Raw genomic sequence first — 22,006 nt, 5'->3', positions numbered from 1 at the left:
GACACACAGCAGGGGACACAAAGAGTTACAATGGAGATGTTGTTGTTTAGTCGTTTAGTCGTGTCCGACTCTTCGAGACCCCATGGACCAGAGCACGCCAGGCACTCCTGTCTTCCACTGCCTCCCGCAGTTTGGTCAAACTCATGCTGGTAGCTTCGAGAACACTGTCCAACCATCTCGTCCTCTGTCGTCCCCTTCTCCTTGTGCCCTCCATCTTTCCCAGCATCAGGGTCTTTTCAAGGGAGTCTTCTCTTCTCATGAGGTGGCCAAAGTATTGGAGCCTCAGCTTCAGGATCTGTCCTTCCAGTGAGCATTCAGGGCTGATTTCCTTAAGAATGGAGAGGTTTGATCTTCTTGCAGTCCATGGGACTCTCAAGAGTCTCCTCCAGCACCATAATTCAAAAGCATCAATTCTTCGGCGATCAGCCTTCTTTATGGTCCAGCTCTCACTTCCATACATCACTACTGGGAAAACCATAGCTTTAACTATACAGACCTTTGTTGGCAAGGGGGAAAAACTGAGAGCATGAAGTTTGCCCCCCTTGCACAATCTGACTCCCAACGGTTTTTGCCGATTCTCCCTTCACGTTGCAGCCCTCATAGCCAAGAACTTTACTGAGGGTCCCCAACTCCAAAAAAAAAAAAAAATTCAAAGGCTGCAATGAGAAAGAAGGCACAGGAAACCCCAAATTCCCCACTGAACATCTGCTCATATAACTCAGAATACAATCCTATGTGTTGCTTTAGGTGTCAATCTATTTGTTAATTCCCCAGTATGTTATATTTTGCTGGTAATTTAATCTTGCCTCATATGTTATCTTCAGACTTGATTGAAGCAAAATAGGAGAAAATTTAGAATGGACTTCAGCAGTCAGCCAAAGACGAAAACCAGGCTGGGGTTGCAGATTATTCAGTTCCTGTAGAAAAGAAATGTATTTATATAAACAAACAAACATTTAAGCAATACCACTGATGCACACGATTCCTGTCTGAAAACTTTGGGCAATAATTGATATTTTAACACACCAAAAGGAAGCACAAGCCTTATTCATCCAAAAATAATTTCAGATAAATTTTAGTGTTGACTTAAGCAAAGGGCGGGAATAAGCCAGGATCTGAAACTATGGTTTGGTCTTGGCTTGTTGTCACAAACTAGTGTTTAAAAAAAACAATTTCCATGAATTTGGATGTTATAGGGAACTGCAGTTATCTTAAAACTCACAGTAAAAGCTTTCGATCTTCTGTTCCATGTAGAACAGGAGAACACGAGGAAGCATGGAAGCACAAGGTTTGTGCAGACTCATTCACATAGTGGGAAAACAAAGTTTCTGGTTATGTCTGAACTCAGCTTCCAACAGATTCCTCTCGTCTTTTGTTGTTTGAACCCATGGAGCACAGTACATTTTTCTAAGCAGCTGAAATATGTCATATTTTTCCTAAGGAAATTTAATGCATAGTATTTCAATGGTATTTACTAGGGATGCGGGTGGCGCTGCGGGTTAAACCACAGAGCCTAGGACTTGGCGATCAGAAGGTCGGCGATTCGAATCCCTGCGGCGGGGTGAGCTCCCGTTGCTCCAGCTTAGTCATGCTGGCCACATGACCCGGAAGCTGTACACCGGCTCCCTCGGCCAATAAAATGAGATGAGCGCCGCAACCCCAGAGTCGGCCATGACTGGACCTAATGGTCAGGGGGTCCCTTTACCTTATTTCAATGGTTTAGTATTTTTAAAAATAAATAAATTGGGGGGCACCATATTCTTTTCAATGCATAGGGCTTCTGGAGATCTTAATCTGACCCTGCTGCTGAACACGTGTATTCTCTTACCTTTTCTAATATGGGTAGCCATGACACAACCAGATGCAAATTCTTCAAGCAGAGCCATTCTCCATTTCGTGCACATTCTTTTACAGTCTGAATAGCTAGATCAGCTTGGCCCTGGCCCATAGCAACCTACAAAAGACAATCAAATGTTCTAGTTTATCATGGTTTTATGTATAGTTTTTTAATTGGACGATGGGTTTTAGCTGTGTTTTATCTCCAATTTTATTTATAGATTGCTTGGAGAGATTTTGAAATAAACAGAATTCCCACACTATGACACTGTGAAAATACACAATATGGTAAGTTTAGAATTGCTATTGGCAGTTATTTGTGAATCATTTTGGACCACATCATCTCTAGTTAATGGAGACAGATTGCAGCTCTGTTGGTCTCATTTACATTTGTTCTGTGTCTTTATTGTACACAAAATTACTTCAGTGTAAGCTGAAGGGTCCTTCCTCTTCACTTTACATCTTATTTTTATTACAGGGAAGCAGAATAGCAAGTTAACACAGCTTCCATCAGTCTTTGCATAGCGTTATACAACTTTCCATTTGGAAGATCTAGTTTTTAGCAGCCAAATATATTAAAGTAGACTTTCAGAAGAAGACATGACAAACAGGAAAGGATTTCTGTTTCATTCCAGTATATTTATTAATAAAACTTGTATAAAAATAGTGCATTTCCTGGCCCAATTCAAGCTGCTGGTTTTAAAGTGATAAATGTTTAGCGCACAGAGTATCTCACACAACATCTTGCCCAAATGCTCCCACCCACCCCAGCTTTTTGATTTGTTATTGATGTCATACTAAGGATGACATTATTTGAAAACAGAAAGGCTAGCAATCACCAGGACCAGGGCCTTTTCAGTAGCTGTCTCAATTGTTGTGGAATGGCCTCCTCCAGGAGACTTGTTTAGCCCCAGATCATGTCTCCTTTCAAGGAAAATCTTTTATAACTCTTGTTTTGTCCTATTGCTGCTTGATTTCTTCTGTTACGGTTTCATTAGTTTTGAAGTTGACTTAAAATTGCTTTATTCGTGGTATCATATTAAATCATATTGTAAACCAATTTGAAAACAGCAAACAGAGGTATATAAATCTACTAAATAAGCAAACAGGTCTAGCCATCGATAATATTCATATTTCTTTAAAGGCCTGTGAAAGGAGGGGTGGGTGCTCTGAGGGCTAAGCTGGTCCGGGGGCCCTGCCAGGGATTGGCCACTTTTTTGTTTCTAACAACACTTCTGGCCCTAGGCATCAGACAAGCTCTGCATTTGCCTGCATGAACCCTTACCAGGCAAATAATCTGTGGGCTTTTTAAAGCACTGACATATATGAAACTTACCTGATGGTAGCACTCCCCATTTCTTTCAACACTTGCAAGCTCTTGTAATTCCTGAGAAGGATCAGCACCAGGAGAAATAATGATCAAGATAGGTTCAATTTCTAGTGTTTCTTTATACAAGCGTTTCAGATTCAGTGGAGGAGGTGACAACTCTTTGATCCCTAGAAATGGACAAATATATATATATAAATTTTAAAATACCAGTAAAGTTGGGAATGCATTCTGAGTAGCTACCTCTTTGCATCAGTGGTTGGAATAGACTAGTTTCCCAAGTTCCCGATTTCACTTGAAACAAAACAATAGATCTTTGATCTATAAAATACCTTGTTATAGAAAATCATACTGCAAAAATCAGACAGTAAACTACAACAGGGTGGATACTGTCATAGATATTGACCTTCCTTTCTAGCAATGTTGAAGCTGGTGATAAAAGTGCCTGTATTGGAAACATATTACTGTAGCTAAAAATACCATAATTCAACTCTTGAGTTCATATACACGAATACTAGAGCTGAAAAGGAGATACATTTTAGAACTTGAACACTACAAATCACACCACATCTGTTAGTAAAATGAAGAGAGAATGGTAAAAGGTACAACGATATGTTTAAAATGTACACAATCTCCAAGTAAACTCTAACACCAACAAAAGCAGTCATAAAAAGGCAAACTCATGTGCAGAACTACTGTGTTACAACTGTCAGGCTATTTACTTGTCAGTGTTTTAAGAAACTACATCTTCCTGTTTAGTGTTGTCTGATGAGCATTTTTCAAGCTTTCCTGAAAAAATCATGAGTAAGTGCACACTTAGATTCTAATGACAGATTGTTACCATGTAGAAAAATGAACAGAAAAGGTGAGAATGAGAATAGCGACAAGAGCTGCCTTTTGTATGAAGGAAAATATAAATAAAGCTGCCGCAAAAATTGGTTCATGGGCAAAAGGGGAAGGGATAGATTCCTAGGAAGAGATCCTGAGCAGACTTCAAATAACATTTTAACAATGTTTAATAACACCAGTGGAACATCAAGAATATCAATATCAATAAATTAATAATACAATAGCAGCAATAAAAAAAAAATCATTTACAGGGCAGCAGACATTTAAGGATTAACAGGTTGGGAGCAGGGATGAGGAGAGAGTCCAAAAAACAAAGGGTCAATTTTCCTGGTCCCTACCCAATGACAGCACTAGAAATAAAACATTGGCCACGGAGGGACCAAAAATATTTGGAGGAGCCAAACACTTATTTCAAACACAGAAGCTGCTAGAAGATAACTACCGTTAATTCAGCACATGTAATTCTAGCCATAAGCTTGCATGAGTGCCGGCCAGAGGCAGCAAGGGTGGCTAAGGAATTGGGGGGACAGGAAAGCACATTTTTCATTTTGCTTCTTTCTTGTGTTCTTCAGCTCAAGTCCCCATGTTCTAATCCTTAACCTTGAGTTTTCCACATGTAGGTATAAATGACTCTTCACATCAGACAGAATCTGGTTCTGCAGTACTATTGAATCAACTCCACACTTTCTCATTTTCCCTCCCACCGAGCCACTGCCTGGATTTCAGTTTTCAAAAATGGCTTCACATGTTGCCTCAGCTACTGGGTCAGAAAGAAAAACTGTATGCAGCACCTAAATGTGCATATGGTTCTCTGCATAGGGATATGCATGTGCTTTGGAATATATAGTACCCATACCAGAATCAAGGTGTATCGTATTTTTCGCCCTATAGGGCACACTGGCCCATAGGGCGCACCTCGTTGTTTGGGGGGGAAATGAATAAAAAAAAATTATTCCCCCCCCCCCCAGCCGCGGGGCTGGGGCTGGGGGAAGCCCGAGCTTCCCCCGACCCCTGACCAGGCTGCTATCTGCAAGCCTTGCGAGCCCGGCAGCAACTCCCGCCGGGCTCGCAAGGCTTGCGGACACCTGCGCGAAGCACGAGGCGCCCTCTGGAGGGCGCCCCGTGCTTCGGGCTGCAGGCTGCTGCCCGCAAGCCTTGCAAGCCCGCGGGAACTCCCGCCGGGCTTGCAAGGCTTGCGGATAGCTTCCTGAAGCCTGCCCCATAGGACACACACACATTTCCCCTTTATTTTTGGAGGGGGGAAAGTGCGTCCTATAGGGCGAAAAATATGGTAATTGTTTTTTACCTCATGTTGTTCTAAAAAACGATCAACTTACCCAGAGCTTTACATGCGAAAAGGGCCATTGCGCTCTGTAGTCTATCTGGCCTGACAGCTTGAACCACAAGGACCTTGAAACAAATATAGTCATATTAAAATTCCAACATATTATCAAATACCAGTGTGCATTTTTTGATGTTAGCTGCCCTGAGCCCGGTTCCGGCTGGGAAGGGCAAGATATAAATAAAATTTATGATGATGATGATGATGATTACTACCACGTGATTAACACAAGCGCAAGGATTCACGTTAGCACAGACGGAATTCCCCCCTCTCCTTGCCCTGCACCATCCTCCTGCTAGGGGAGGAAAAGGTAATACAAAAATCTTTAAAAGAAACTGGGTATGCTTTTTAAAATATAAGCTTTTTAAAAAAAGTACACAAAATGACTTTCCAGATAAGTTACAATGCTGATTTAAAATACATCAATAATTCAACGAATAAGGGAGATACAAGTTGTTATATATGTTGTTTGTTCTGTGTTATTTTGAGGTTATGATTTTTTAAAAAAATTCTGTACTTGTAGGTTCAGATTCTTGGTAATAGGAGGCACTCAATGAAAATAATTGGTGCTTGATTCAGGACAGGTAAAAGTGCAAGAGAGTTAATCTATCAAATTCTCTGCCACACGATGTGGTGATGGCCATTAAATTGGATCTTTTTTTTTTAAAAGGATATTGGATCTGCAAATGGGTATTAGTTATGACAACTGTAGTGGAATATTCATGTTCAGAATGCCATTGATGGTATATGTGGAGGACAGAAGTAATTGATTATTAACATGACTTATCAGTGTTAGTCCTGGAAAAATCTGGCTAGTCACCATGGGAGTAAAGAGACCTGGACCAGATAAATTTTAGTTTTGATACAGCAGATGTTTTTGCATCATCTCAATTCAATATAAATTCTGCAGTATTTCTAGGCTTGTCAACCAATTAAAGTATGCTTTCTGGGTGATTGACTTTTGAAGTTAAGCAACTAAAATAAACACCAATTGGTGAGCTGTTGTATAGGGGAGATTGAAAAGCATTTAATGGAAAGAGTGCTTTATTTTAATAAAATGAACAGATAATCTTCTTAAGTAGTGCCTGAATTTTTTTTTAAAGTAATTTTTAACAGTTCCATCAGCACTGGTAACCTTCTCACAGGTGACAGCTCCAATTAAAATCAATTAAAATGGCAGTTTTTAATATGTGACTAATACATTAATGTATCAATTCTGTTGCTCAGTCAGTCAATGCTTCCAGTTCTCTCTCTTTACAATATGGCAATCTGATGTAGCTGGTAGAGGCTGACAAAACAGCAGCACTGCAGGGGGAAAGAAAACCTTGTAGCACCCACTGTAAGAACATAAGGAGCCCTGCTGGATCAGACCAAAGTCCCATCTAGTCCAGCATCTTGTTTTCAGAGTCATCAACCAGGTGGAAAGTCCACAAGCAGGACAGGAGTGCAACAGCACTTCTCCTCATTTGCGATTCCCAGAGGCTAAGACCTCTACCTGAGGGATAGTTTTATTCCCCAGAAGATGTAGTAGATAATAAGGCCTCCCTTTGGCCAAATTGCCACGCATACTGAGACAAGCGAGGAGGAGGAGTGAGGCAGAGACACTGAAAACATGCTGGCAGAGCCAATCCAGTCCTCTTGCCAGTCCGTTTCCGCCATTCTGACCTTACTCCTCCTCTTCTTCTCTAACCAGATAGGTAGCAGTGACTAGGGCTGAGGGAGGTTAGGTAAGTGATGTGCCCCCCTCCCCCGCATTGTCTGCTACTGCCTGGAAGGTGACAAGTAACTAACTTCCTCTTATCAAAGCCCAAAATTTACCTGCACAGATGGGCTAACTCTATACAGAGATTTGCCAAGACAATCAGGAACAGTGGCCAATCTCCTTCTTATTATAGCCATTTATTATAAATATATATATAATTGCATTTTAATAAGGCAAGCTGGGTCAAAAAGTCAAAAGTAAGGATGGATTGAAAGCTTATAGTCCTTGAAAATATAATTAATTTATTTTACTTCTCGGGCAAGATCCTATCATCTTAATAATAAAAGTAGGCAGGCGGGCAGAGGACAGGCACAAGTGTGTTCTTATTTCCTTAAGTCTCATATCATAAACCTTTTATTCCTCTCCTCACCTGGAGACCGTCTCCACCATTCCTCCTCTGCCCAGTCAGACAGGAAGGAAAAAAACAGAGAGAGGAGACACTTGCTTCCCAGAATTCTATGCTCTCTTGCCTCATCACTGGATGAGGTCATACCCAACCAGTGAATGGATTCAGACCTCCAAAATCTATTCTTCAGGTAAGACCAATCATACTTTCTCTTGGTGCCTGGTGTGAAAAACACAAGCTCCGTCTGGCCTTGCCACCTTTCAGACCGAGAAAAATCACTCTGCAGGCTCCAAAACATTCCCACGAGGTCCACTGTTCACATTTTCACAGGCCAATTCTGGCTTAGTAAGGTGTGAACTTGAAATAACTTTTTAAATAAGATGTTAAATAATGTCAGTGCATCAAGAGCAGATTTATCAAGAAAATCATTTTTTTAAGGGAATAACAATCAATTGAGGGAATGTTAAAATCGATCAACTAATTTATGGGGAGAATCAATTTCAAATTGGAAAAGGAATCAAAGGAAAACAGGCATAAGAAACCAATGGACACACACATTCAGAGGAAAAAATAAACTTAAAAGCCCTTAAATAAACCCAAGAAGTACTGGAATTAATACAGGGATAAAGGCACACCACTCACACCCTCATCTAATTCACAAACCACACAAATCACAGTCTAACCAACAACAAAGCAAGGCCAGAAACGCACAAGCATTTGCCCTAGTGCCCACTTGAGAACATAATACTTATTTCCAAATCACCATGGAAAAATCAGTCTGATGCTAAAAAGAGGTTATACTGTCTTGGGTATTTTTATATTGTTAGTTACACTGTGAAGTTTGAATAAGTCTGCTTTGAATGAACTGTGGTCTATACTGCTAGCCATCAGTAATTCTCTCTGTTTTATTGCTACTTGTTAAAAAAAAAAACAACTTCAAGCCATAATAAAATTACATGTTAAAACACCAAATTTAATTTTGACGAAGTTCCACTGCAAATGGTATTTTAGCAATGACAAACTTCTTGCACTGGTTTCAATGAGACTAAGGATGAGTAGTTTCATTGAACATGGCTGCAACGGCCACGTTTAGCTAGACTGTGGTCTAATATTTAAATAAGGAAATATCAAAGTATACCTGTTGAAAGAGTGAGATTCTGTTTGCAATAATAGACGGAAAATCTTGTTCACACATTGAACTCCGTGAGAAAGTCTGCCATAGAGGTGCATCTTGAAAGCAAATGGTCTGATACAGGTTTGGAAGAGAGATCTGAAGAACAATTGTGCAAGTTTTATATTTAACAGCAAAAAAAGTAGTGATCTATTTTTAATAGCTGAACAAGGAATAATTTGAATAAACTGTCATATAATTGCAATTGTTGAACAATCCATTCTTTGCAGCCCTTTAACAAGCTACTTAGGAGTAACTTTTTTCATTGATTTCTAAAGAAGTGCACTCATGTGGCTTATAATGTACCCAATGTGTCAAAACAATATGCCAGTTATAAGACCACTGCTAATTTAAGAATGTGGTCCCATTTACATATATTTCTAGTGAAATGAAAGCTATACCCCATGCATAATCTCACAGCATCCCCAGTGATGAGGAACAGAATTGTTCCACTGCTATGGTTTTCCATGGAAAATGTTCCATTTCTAAAAATGCATTGCTTCATAAAATTAACAACTTAGTAAATTTTTACAATACCAGTCAAAATGAAAACAGCTCAAAAGTGTGACTAACTTTCCCAGGAAATGCATGCATGCACACACACAGGCACAAATAATGCACAGCAATTAGGCCACCAAAATTGGTATGCTGATTTAGTGCCTTCAACCGTCCCAGCGCTTTAAAATAAGCACCTTCTGGTGGTTCCCTCACTGCAAGAAGTTAAGTAACAGGGAACCTTCTTGGTAGTCACTCCCGCCCTGTGGAACACCCTCTCATCAGGTGTCAAGAAAATAAACAATTATTTGACTTTTAGGAGACATCTGAAGGCAGCCCTGTACAGGAAAAATTTTAATGTTTGATGTTTTATTGTGTTTTTAATATTTTGATGGGAGCCGTCCAGAGTGGCTGGGGCAACACAGTCAAATGGGCAGCATATTATTATTATTATTATTATTATTATTATTATTCCATATTTGTATAATTTTTCTGCTAAAATATTAATTAATGCAATTCATACTGTTTTGGTAAATTGAGAAACGAGGAAGCAAAACAGGGACTACAGAGAAGACATTCTGAAAAGTCAAGAGTACGTTACATATAAACATATATAACTGAACCTCAACAATACGAGATCAATTGCTGCATTATTATCTAGAAAAGGCAGGCCAATGAAAATATATTATATGGGTGTGGTTTCAATGCAAGAAAGTGAGTGAAGAATTCATTTTGGAATAGTCAAATTTAAATTAACTAATCCGATCATATTAGCAAACATCAATTTTCTTTGTGTTAAACTGATTTTTGAAGAAAACGTCAAGTGAAATAATACCTTTAGAGTTGCTACCGCCCATGCTCTTTCCTGTTCAATCCAAGAAGGAATTTGGTCTCTAATGCTTTTTTGGGAATCCTTAACAGAACAAGAACAGATTACTGTATTTTGAAAATGTTTCACATATACCCGCAAGTTTTAAGGTATAGAACAGTAAAATTGAAACATTTTAACTTCCACTAGTTTCAAAGGCAGTGTTAGGCATATCTCAACCTTACTTCATTGAAATCAAAATAATTTGAAAGTGCATTTTTGTTATGGAAAGGTGCAGTATAGAAGAAGACACAATACTGGAGTTATAAAAATGCATAATCAATAATAGCTTTTGACCATTGCTTTTCTGTATTGATTGCTTGTAATGTGCCTCAGAAATATCCACATCTTTCACTACCTGTACTCACACAGCTAAAACTGAAAACAAGTGATGTGGACATGCCCTAATCACCCATGTTTTAGAGGTTTCTTCTTCTTCAATCATTCCGGGGGGTGGGGGGCAGGATTAGTTCTAATTTCCAAATGCAATCTGTGATCTCATGAGTAACACCTACAGTATTTTCTATAGTAGGGATCTCTCTTAATAAAGCTCTTCAACATTGCTATGTCTTATGAAATCACTACAACAGCAGTCTCCACTTCCTATGATATTTGGAATCTCAGCTTGTCTAGAGTGGTCAGAAGGAGCCGCCCATGACAGGAACTTGAACTACTGGTTTGGCCCAATCAGGTACTTGCTTGGGGTTAAAGTCCGAAATTCTCATCAGCACAAAACAGTTAAAAAACAAACAAACATGTTTTTAAGGTCTGAAGCCTCTGGGCCATGGAGGTATATGGCATTTGGAAGCTATAGTGCACTACTTTTCATGAGAAATATCCGTTAAGACTCACAGATTTTCGTAACATGTCTCCAATGATCACACCCGTAAATGTGTCCCATTCCTATAAAATAATGAAAGAAACCCAAGTTAAAATATGCTGAAGCGTAACGTACATAAGTGTAAATTCTGAAAGCCAAAAGGAAATGAGTATTACATTTTCAAAGGGACTTAAGAAATGTAATACCCCAGTTCACGTGCAACGCTGAAACATGGAAAAGCCTCAAAAAGCCCAAGTGAAATGTCACACCTCTGCTCTCCTCCTGCAGCATAGACAGGAGGAGCACTGAATTTAGTTAAACTATTAAAAGAATCTCAGCTTAGCATTGTGTTTGAAAGTAGCCTTGGCAGAAGTCCTGGTCATGTGCAAGGAGGAGTAGTAGGGAGCGTGAGAGTGTGAAGCACCACTTGTTAAGGCTCATTCCTGGTTCAGTGTTACATGTGAACGTGACAATTATTGGCTAGCAATGACTAAAGCATGTGTTTGGAACCCTGTAAAAGGAAGAGAGTTGTGGAAAGAATTTGAAGTGCAGAGGTGGCAGGCAAGAGAGCAGCTAAACCCATCCTATATCCAGCTGATAATTTTGTACTTAGCTACTTTCTGAGATTCCTGGATCAGGAGGTCAGTATGAAAGAGACTGGTGGCACTGGTGACAGTTCCAGGGAACATTTGAGCTGGAACATCTATAGTACCCATTAGTCAGAGGTAGACTGCTCCTACTAGTGCTGTGAGACCATCTTCTCCCCCAACCAGGGCAGGCCTGGAATCATTGGGAAGATACCCTTCTTGCTAGTCTGAAAACCATCTATTGAGCAAGCTTAGGCCACGGAGACAAGGTCTGCCAGTTTTGTACTGTCTGAACCAGAGAAGTCTACTACATGTGGAATCACAAAGCTTATATTGCAATCTGGAAAAGAAATTATTTAAATGTTTATCTCATCTTTGTTGATGAAAAAAAACCCTCTGCTGCTCTTTGCTTTCCTTAAGTACGCCTTTAGGAATATCCTGAATAATTCCCCCAAAACACATGGAGGACTAGTGGTAGCTACATTTGTTTCATATGTTGTTTTATACTTTGAAGCTATATGTCAATTTTTAGCCGTATATTATGTAATCACAAGTAACTTCTAAAACATCTCACACCCATAACACACAGCTGTTCTAGCAAAATGTGGAGAGAGCTAAGGGCTGATAGTGCTAAGGAATCACAAACTCTGCACACCACCATTTCATTTCGTCCTGTGGATCTCTCATATCCGGTGGCAATATTTCATCAGGCATTACAACTGTCAGAGGAACATCCACCGGGGATGTTACAAGATGTCCCGGTGTCCTTAGGGAAAGCATTGTATTTGTTATGTCTATTTTTTATTTAGCTGGGTAGCTGGAAGATATTCTGGTGCTCATATTTATTTTCTGCTTATCAAATCATTCAAATGTAAAAGGAAGCATTCCTATATCACTTACATTATCTTGAAAAAGTTCAGGATGCATGCCTTTCACAAAATGCAATGCAAACATCAGTTGATCAGCCTACAGTAACAAAAAGTTAAGATACATTAAGGACAGTATGCTAGGCTACATTTTCTAGAAATTTAAACCCTATAATTTAGTTTTCACATATGCACAGGAACTAAAGGCAATGTTAATTATAAGACCATATATTATTTTCAGAGAACTGGCAACATACTTTGAGGGTGAAACTAGATGTAGCTCATTTTCCTTTCATCAAGCCAGTTTGGGAGTGTGGTGTGAAGGCTTTAACTCAGGCTTCCTCAACCTCAGCCCTCCAGATGTTTTGAGACTACAATTCCCATCATCCCTGACCACTGGTCCTGCTAGCTAGGGATCATGGGAGTTGTAGGCCAAAAACATCTGGAGGGCCGAGGTTGAGGAAGCCTGCTTTAACTCTTCGCTCCCACTATGGTCCCAATTAGAACTGCCTCACACACTTCCTATTCATAATGAGGGGAAAACTACTGATGCCAATAAAAGCTTTCATCCCACTGGGAATAGGAGCTAAGAGTTAAGGCTTAATTCCATTTACAGCATAGTCCTTATCCAGATTACATATTCCCAATGCAGAAAGAAAAATTAAACACAACCCCAAACTATGTGACAATCATGTCTTGTTTAGCTCTTAGTCACTTCTAAGGAATATCTCTGCTGACACGGCAGGGGTGGGATCAGAGCTTTAGGCAGAGCAGCAGCAGCAGTCCCTCTGTTGAATGGGCTTTGGATCTGATGTACAGTGGTGCCCCGCAAGACGAACGCCTCGCAAGACGGAAAACCCGCTAGACGAAAGGGTTTTCCGTTTTGGAGGCGCTTCGCAAAACAAATTTCCCTATGGGCTTGCTTTGCAAGACGAAAATGTCTTGCGAGTTCCTGCGGGGGTTTTTTCCCTTCCCCCCCCCTTTTCCTAAGCCGCTAAGCCGCTTATCAGCTGATCCGCTGATAAGCCGCTTAACAGCTGATCGCTAAAAGCCGCTAAACCGCTAATAGCGCTAATCCGCTAAGCTGTCAATGGGCTTGCTTCGCAAGACGAAAAAACCGCTATACGAAGAGCCTCATGGAACGGATTAATTTCGTCTTGCGAGGCACCACTGTAACTTTACACTGGCTTAGTTTACACCGGTGTACTTTATGCCAGCTTCTTGTGAATAGGACTGCTCTCTTTATTTCTTAAATCAAGTTTAAGAGAACATGCTGTGTGATCACATGTTCCTCTCTCCCCTCTTGTGCAGATATTTTCCCCAACGGCCTTAACTGTGGCTGAGCAGTTACGACAAACTAGAACCATTGGTTAATGCTAACTAAGGTTGTGTTTAATCAGAATCTGAATTGTGCTTCAAATTATTCATTTTTGTGAATAAGATCATATGCCCTATTTTAGTCTGTTACTGTTAACGTGGTTACTATGTCTTTAAGTGTGGCATGCAATGATTTTGGAAATGATATGAAAGATGCAAAACAGATCTAATTAATTAATTTTGTAATGCACAAAGGCTTATAACTTTAGCTTGGAAATCTTTTAATATTGAATGGCTACAGTGTCAGTGCAGTACACAGTCTTACATTACAGCCATATATCAGCTGAAGTGAAAGGGTAATTGAACTAGCTCATTTCTGAACCAAGCAACTACATAAATCCCTAACTACTAATTTATAGTTTTTCAATGAATTCGCTTTCAGAGCTAACCAGCAGCATTTTAAATTCATCTACAGTACCCAGCTGAAACAAAGGGTCAGATGCAGCAATGTTGATGATATAAAGCACCATCATAACAAAAGCAAATGGTAATAATTCATTTTGATATCACAAAATTATATGTTTAACCTTCCATTCATCATCTACTCTTCAGGGGAGATTTTGAAAACAAGAAATCTCTCATATACTGTATATTATGAAGTGCTTGGAATGTGCTATTCCATTCAACTTCTGTGGTAATGCAAAGTCATATAACATGCTGACAACATATGAAAGACACCAGTCTAACTATTTAGGTTGGTGAAGAAAAACTCCAATCTTCCAAAAGCACAGTTATTGTGCAACCCCATTGCGTTCAAGGGGACTAGAACAGAGCACAGTGGACTTGGTGCAAAGATGGGGATAATGAACAACAGCAGCCTCCTTAGACAGTCTTAGCTACTGAACCAAAAAGCTTGCTTTCAACTGTTGGGGTAGCTTGAGGTTTTCTTCTGACAGATGCTAATAACGAAAAAATTAATCTAGAAAATAAATAAAAACACATTGAAGAATATGTTTAAGGATTAGCTGTCCACCAAAAGAAATCACACCAGCAAAAGTGCTGAGCAGCTCCAGAAATTACTAGATGAACCTAAGCATTTTGACCCATTTAAATCTGGCAGCAGACTTTGGTTTGAAACTGCCTTGGTTGCCCTGATATACGAACTACACTTCAAGTGGCAGGAAAGTGAAACTCTGTTGCTTCTACTGTATCAATTACTGGCTTTTGATACTAGCAACAATAGTATCCTTCTGGGAAGGTTCTTGCGACTGGAAACTGGATGGCTCTATTGGTTGCATCCTACCTGGAGAGGCTGTTTCAGAGAACGGTAAAAGAGTTGGAGAGTTCTGCCCGTGAAATTTATGCTACTTGCTTCTTGCAGGACTCATTCTTGTTCCCCCTACTATTTAACATGTGCATGAAATGATTGAGTGATTTGTCACTTGATAATTTGTGTAAAATATATATATGCATTTTTACAATTTATATATGCATCATACAATATTCATCATTTATCTCTTATCCTCAGACTTCCCAGTCCATCTCTCCATGGCATTCTAGGTTGTCTTTTGTCAGCTGCATATTCTATTATTCCATCCATTTTCATCTGAAATTTTCCTTTATTTAGTTTTATCTGCTGCTCATATGTTCATTCCTACTTGTAGGTTAAATTGACTATTATACCCTCTAAGATATTCTTCAAAGAACTTCCACTCATCTCTTATCCATGGCTCATTCTTATTTCTTAATTTCGCGGTCATAGTTACTAATTCTGTGTATTCTATCAATTTATTCTGCCAAATTTATTTCCATTTTTTCGCATAAAACACTCTAGCTGTGGTGGTTGCATATAAAAAGAGACTGAGTGCCTTTTTCAGGATATCATTACTTGTTATTCCTAACAGAAATGCCTCAGGTCTTTTGGGAAATGTGATCTTAAGTACTGTATCTTTTTTTTAAAATTCTGTATGATGTCAACTGAAAATTTGATGTGAAATGTAATCAATGTGTGAATTGGTTTAAATATATATATATAGAGAGAGAGAGAGCGCGCGTGTGCGCTCATCTTTCAGGATACAAATTCTTCCACAACAGCTTGTAAGTAACATAAAATACCTCAATAAAATTACAGTAAACAATATTAAAGCCCTCAAAATCCTTCCCATAGGACAGTTGGCAGCAGATGATTCAGAGAGGGAGAGGGCAGTTCAGCTAGAAACTGGGGTTATCATCACTTCCCTCTCTCTCCCAAGAGACTGTGATCTACTCACAGAGTTAAAAAGTGGCAGTGATCTACCCCCTTTTTGGGGGTTCACGTCTAAATTGTTGAGCTTCTTTGGGGGGAGCCGGTGATCTACCAGTGATCACGATCTACCTGTTGAACATGCCTGCTATAGAGAGTTGGTGGTGGGTAGCCCTGTGGGCAAAGGGCAGTCCAGGCGAAAGAGGCTCTGAGGTTTTATTAACTTGCTTTCCAGCTGGAACAGAACTAGACATCACCAATGTTATTAGATGTGGGGCCTTCTTTGAAGACAGCTTGGCAAATCCAGTCACTGCGAGGCTGCTAACTGGGACTGCGTATCCAAATTATATCTCATCTGTGTTAAAAGCATAGCTGGTTCTTGGTCGATTTCCAAGCTCAATTCAAAGTGTTGGTGTGGACCAATCTGCCCAATCACTGAAATCATCACCTGGGGCTCTTTCTAGGTTCTGTGCCATCCGAGATAAGGTGAGTAGTGACTGGAGAGAAAGCCTTTTCAACTGTGGCAGTCCCTCTTTGCAATGCTCTTCCCAGGACAGCTTGCCTGGCAGCTATTAATGGTATTTCAGTGCTAGGCAAAGAGCTTTTCTTTGGTTTCCCAGACTTTGTAGATGTTTTGATCTCTTGTAGGGTTTTATTATCTGCCATTTTCAGTGCTTTTATGAATACATTTTCGTGTGTGATATTGCTTTATTTCCATTAAATAAAATATTACTCTGCATTTCATTGCTGAAGGAACAATTAAAAAAATACATAATAAATATGTTTGAATCAGGGACTGCCTGACTCTTAGCTCTTTTTGAGTCTTGTACACACTACACTAGCTCTACAATATAGCCAATGAAATACATAAATAAGTATTTAGTTTTATTAAATGAATGATTTGCCTTGCATCATTTGTTATGTATAATCTTTTTCCGGGGGGAAATTTGTTCATTAGAGCTCAATGAAGCCTCTGCATGTACTCTGTGAATACAGACAATCTAAAAACTGAATGCTTATTTTAACCATAAGATACAACGACTTCACTCTTTTCAAAGTGAGTAATTGGGCAGTCCACTGGAAAAATATGTGCTGTATGGTCTGTTACAAAACAGGTCAATCATTTTTCAGTGCCAGGTAATTCCCTTTCAGTCTATAGTGTCGTGCATACGAAATTACAAAATCATGTGTTCCCTCTGTTCTCAGAAAGGTTATGGTCATGCAAGAAGCATTCCTGTGCAATAATGCTTCTTAGTGAACTAAGCCAATAATGACAACCCACTGCTCGTTCACTACAATGGTTATCAAATAATAAGGTACCACTTTGTGGTGATACTGTGCTTGAAGCTATCATGTTTGGGACTCTCACCCTTGACATAAGGCAATCTGGAGAACGAATTCCTAAGTGATGAATGCAAGATTCCACTAAGGCCTGGAGTGGTTCCAGTGTGTATGACGGCTATATCTTCCCACAAATTCAACTACAGTCCAGATGTTTGTTCCTTCCTCATCTGACACAAGACCTGTCACAATGTTGCCCCAAGGTACCCTTCAGTATGTGTCTGGGAGTACAGTGCAGTGCATTGCGTGCTAATGTGAAGGACTGGTCAAAGATGCATATGTATAAATCAATTGGCTGGGCAGCACAGGATGAGGTGAAAGCAGCTCCTGCCCCTGATCAAGGTTTCCAGCTTCCTTCCAGCAAGGGTTTTTTTATGGGACAGGTGTAATGGTTCTAGGGGTTGCTCGTGCGTAAGCCGGTGCAAACACCTGGCTGGGTTGCCTGAGTGAACCTTTTCTGTCCGGACAGCCACTCACCCGTGGCTGCCTCAGTCGCTGGCAGAATCCGTCAGTGGGCGTTTCTTAAACTTCTTCCAGCAAAGAAGCTCTTTGATGCCTAGTCTCCTCCTACTCTCTCTGCGCGAAAGCCTTCTGCGCAAGGAGGGCGTAGGCAGCGGAGGACCCCTACTCTCCCCGCTGGTCCCCGGCAAGGAGTCATGGGACCGCCTCACCGCTTCCCCCATCTGCCCCACTTCTCCACTGGTGCTACGTTGATTCTCTTCCCCAGAAGATGGGCTGCCTCTCCTAATCCCGGGACGCTCTCTGGAATCTCTCTGGATTTTGCTCTCTCCCTCCGGCACTGATGGCAGTTCCCTGACAACAGGTTATACCCTTTTCTATTAAGTTCTATTTTGTTAGAAAAGGCAGAAAAAATGGGTTGCATCAGTTCTGGGGTGTCAGAAGGGGCTGATATGTTGCTCAGTACAAGAGTTCCTATATATTACAGCATACAAAGATACCAGGATCCAGTACGACTCTAGAGATTGATGATTTTATGAACTAAGGCAATGTGCCCTTAATAAAAAAGAGTTATCAGTAAAGCCATAAGTGAATCCTGAAAGAACATTGTTTGTTTTGGATACCATTCCTTTCCTTCTTTTTCCAAATACTGGTGTTTCTGAAGTTAATGGTGTCCCAGTGCTGTAATAAGGCAATAGTCCCAAGGTGAGCAAAAAGGCTGTTTATAAAGCAGGAAACTCATTTGTTCTGCCAAACAAGGCAAAAAGCTGCTGTGTACAGCTCTCATGAGTAAAAAGCAAATACCTCTTACTAACAAATAAGCAAATTTTAGCATTATTCTGTATCTACTGATCCATATATTCAAGCGCGCCAAGCTATGGCTGCAGTGGGAATATAATTTCACATTCAGTACTGTGAATCAGTGCAGAGGAAAATAAAATCTTACCTTAAACAAACAGCGACAGACATATTCATATACCATGTGTTTTAAGGAGCTGATAAGAGACTTGATTCTTTCCTCTGTATTTCCCAAGTCCTGAAAATAATGGTTAATAATAATAATAACTTATTTGTACTCCACCTATCTGACTGAGTTGCCAGTTAAAATGTTAACTATCACTTTACAGATAAAAACGTACATCAAGGGATTCAAATATCGCTTTAAGAAAATCTGGTGTGCTATATTGTCAACCTAAGGAAATGTATGTATACCAAGCAATAGGTTCCCCCTACAATCAGCAAGCATCTACTTCAGGCTTCCTCAAACTCTGCTCTCCAAATGTTTTTGGCCTACAACTCCCATGATCCTTAGCTAGCAGGACCAGTGGTCAGGGATGAAGGGAATTGTAGTCTCAAAACATCTAGAGGGCCAAGTTTGAGGAAGCCTGATCTACTTCATTCAGAGAAGTAATTTAAACATGTCAGCACTAACACTGGGCTGAGAGAAGCTTGCCTGGGTATGGCCTACCAGAGAGGAGTACTACCATGACAGATTATATAAACTTTTCAGAACACAATGTACAATTAAAGAAATACTGGAAAAATTTACCTGGACTCTCAAAGTTATTTAGTTGGCAATATGTAGGGCCGTCTTAAGCATATCTGGCGCCGTGGTGCAAAGCTCCCTCCAGCGCCTCCCCCCCCCCATTTCCCAGGGTGTTTTAGGGAGGACGGCGCTGCTGGCGGGGCTGGAGGAGGCGGGCAGCGGCTGGAGGGCAGTTCCTCCAGTGGGGAAGAGGCGGAGGCTGGACGCAGCGCCTCCCGGCTCAGCTGGCTGCTTCATGCCGTGGTAGCCACAGTAGACAGAGGCTCTGGGCACGGTGCTGCTTCAGCATGGCCTCCGCCTTTTCCCTGGCGCCCTCCAGAACTTGGCGCCCCGGTGTCCCGTGCCACTAACCTGTATGGGTAAGATGCCCCTGGCAATATGAAGGAGGTTAGTTGGCAATATGAACTAAGCCGACTTTGGGACCTTTTCCATTTACAATCCTTAAGTATTTGAAGCCTTTATACTACAGTGGTACCTCGGGTTAAGTACTTAATTCGTTCCAGAGGTCCGTTCTTAACCTGAAACTGTTCTTAACCTGAAGCACCACTTTAGCTAATGGGGCCTCCTGCTGCTGCCGTGCCGCTGGAGCACGATTTCTGTTCTTATCCTGAACCAAAGTTCTTAACCTGAAGCACTATTTCTGGGTTAGCAGAGTCTGTAACCCGAAGCATATGTAACCTGAAGTGTGTGTAACCCAAGGTACCACTATATTTTAATTGCTCTATTTTACACTAATTCAATGGACCCATCAGGAAGAATTCATCCAAGTAAGCTGTGTCCTTTGATATTCTTTTTTCCTGAAATTGGGAGGTTGGTTCATCATGCCTGAATCTTATTCTTCCTGCTCAGAGACAGAAATAAAGCCTTACATGCAGAAGCAGGTGGTGTGCTGAGTCTGCCCCACTCATCTGACCTTATCCAGCTGAGTCAATGCAGCATACTAGGATGGAGAGGAGAAGAGGAATGGTAGTAGCGAGGCTGGCCCACCACAGTGCAAAGGCATTGGTGGAGTCAACCACGAGCTCCATGCCAACCCCACCACCATCCTGTTCCTCCCCTCCGCCAGCATGGTATGCAGTAGGGACTCAGCTGGATGGAGGTCAGGTGGGTGGCACAACCCCATCATGTTGTGGTCTGGTGCTTACATGTACATTCTATTGATTTCAGGATTCCTTAGACTCTGGACTTCTGCTTCCTAAATCTAAGAATTGAGATCCTTGTAAAACTGCCCCTTTGTTTCCCCGCCACACCAAAGCATTGCGATAAGCAAGCCGGGCTCACGAAAGCTCCCATGGGAAGTAGTGGCATGGGTGCAACACCCTGAATGCTTTTTGTGCTGTACAAGCCACAGTTAACGTACACTAAAGCAAGATAAATACTTGTAAGACTAAATCCAAGACTGCATCTTCAAAGTAACTCGTCGGAGCAAGTGCTTTGCAGAATGCCAGTAATGGCAGCTTACATTAAAAAATATATATATTCAGTAGAAACTGAAAACATGCTAACGCACGAGTTTTGTAGCAATTTGGGTCTTCCTTTGATATAGTGTTTAACACTTTATCTTCCTAAGATAAAGTGCTCTGAGTAAAAAGGAGTTGAACTGATTATTGGGAAGGTTGCCCCTTACTGGTCCCATGCTGCCTCACCATGCCGATTAAACCCTGACTAACTGAAAGATGCATTATGCCTTCACAGTCCTAACTTCATAGTATCCTGGGTCTTCAAAAGTCTCCCATTACAGCTGCTATTAACTTTGATTTGATAACATATGAGCAACTCCAAAAAAACACCTTTGAAGCATGATTCCCTATTCTGACAAATACAAAAATAATTTGCTTTATTTGCAAATTAGCTAATAACTGGAGATCACGTATTTACATAAAATTCATCTTAATATCCTCATCTGAACTTGCTTTTTAGAATTTATTACCTTTGCATCCAAGAACCTTTAGAGATACAGTATTTTATGAAGACATTCTCTGGGAAGATTCTGCGGTTCCCATAGGACAGAATTTCTCTTTATTCATACCCTGACAGCACAATGTATGCCACGTAATACTGCCAGTATTAATTTTATGTTCTTATTTAAAATATCCAAAGTACTTAGACATTTTGTGCTACCATTAATGGATTGCTTTCCCCCTTATTTCTTTTCTTTTCCTTTCCAATTTATTTCAAGCAGCCCTATTCCTAGGACTCGAGGCAAGTAACAATATAAATGCAATACATATATAAAACTCTAAAAATAAATAACACGTTGCCTGCTTCAGAATAATGGCACATACCAGTTCACTTTGTAGGGCCCTTTGAAAAAGTCTTAGGAAAGAAGCCAAGCTAAAGCGGTACATGTTATTAATTTTGGACAAGTCAGAGATAATAAAGTACATCTTGCTGGCACTTTCTGCCAGAGGGAGATAGGCGTCCCTTTCCTAAGAAAAAAGAAGAGTTAGCATTAGAATGCTACCGCCATCTACTGGTCACAAAAAAAATAAATTCATTTCTAATGAAATACGTAAAGATATATACAGTACAGTAGTCCTGCACATTGTAAGGCATCCCTCATTCTTATACACATTTCAATACAATTTTGCAAACTTAAAATATATTTCACAAATGCTCAACTGTAGAACTGGGAAAGAAAGCAAGTGATGATGAATCTGCAAGAGAGGAAAAAACTAAATGGAGCTTAACATTGAGCAAGGAGATGGGGGATTTCCAAGAGGGACGCAAACCTATCTGCAAATTCCTAGCAGTTTCAAAAGCCATCTATTATTTGGCATAACTGCCTACTGTAGCATGTTGAACAAGTAAAATGTCCTACCGGCTCCACTA

At 40.4% G+C, this 22,006-nt stretch overlaps 1 protein-coding gene across 2 annotated transcripts in view; it reads right to left on the bottom strand.

Moving 5' to 3' along the window:
- Positions 1–22,006, bottom strand: part of DYNC2H1 (dynein cytoplasmic 2 heavy chain 1) — a 147,931-nt gene that overhangs the window by 48,229 nt on the left and 77,696 nt on the right. For both annotated transcript variants that reach the window (XM_081859973.1, XM_081859974.1), the window contains 10 exons: positions 21,460–21,603; positions 18,575–18,664; positions 12,304–12,369; positions 10,849–10,899; positions 9,964–10,041; positions 8,601–8,732; positions 5,350–5,422; positions 3,173–3,333; positions 1,829–1,954; positions 807–917 (listed from right to left, as the gene is read on the bottom strand). In XM_081859973.1, the coding sequence (XP_081716099.1) occupies positions 807–917; positions 1,829–1,954; positions 3,173–3,333; positions 5,350–5,422; positions 8,601–8,732; positions 9,964–10,041; positions 10,849–10,899; positions 12,304–12,369; positions 18,575–18,664; positions 21,460–21,603 (1,032 nt within the window). The remainder of the gene's footprint in view (positions 1–806; positions 918–1,828; positions 1,955–3,172; positions 3,334–5,349; positions 5,423–8,600; positions 8,733–9,963; positions 10,042–10,848; positions 10,900–12,303; positions 12,370–18,574; positions 18,665–21,459; positions 21,604–22,006) is intronic.

This window comes from Podarcis erhardii (assembly GCF_964252035.2).
Source record: "Podarcis erhardii genome assembly, chromosome: 4".
In the NCBI taxonomy this organism is placed as follows: Eukaryota; Metazoa; Chordata; class Lepidosauria; order Squamata; family Lacertidae; genus Podarcis; species Podarcis erhardii.
This window is presented reverse-complemented; position numbering and strand designations above follow the sequence as displayed.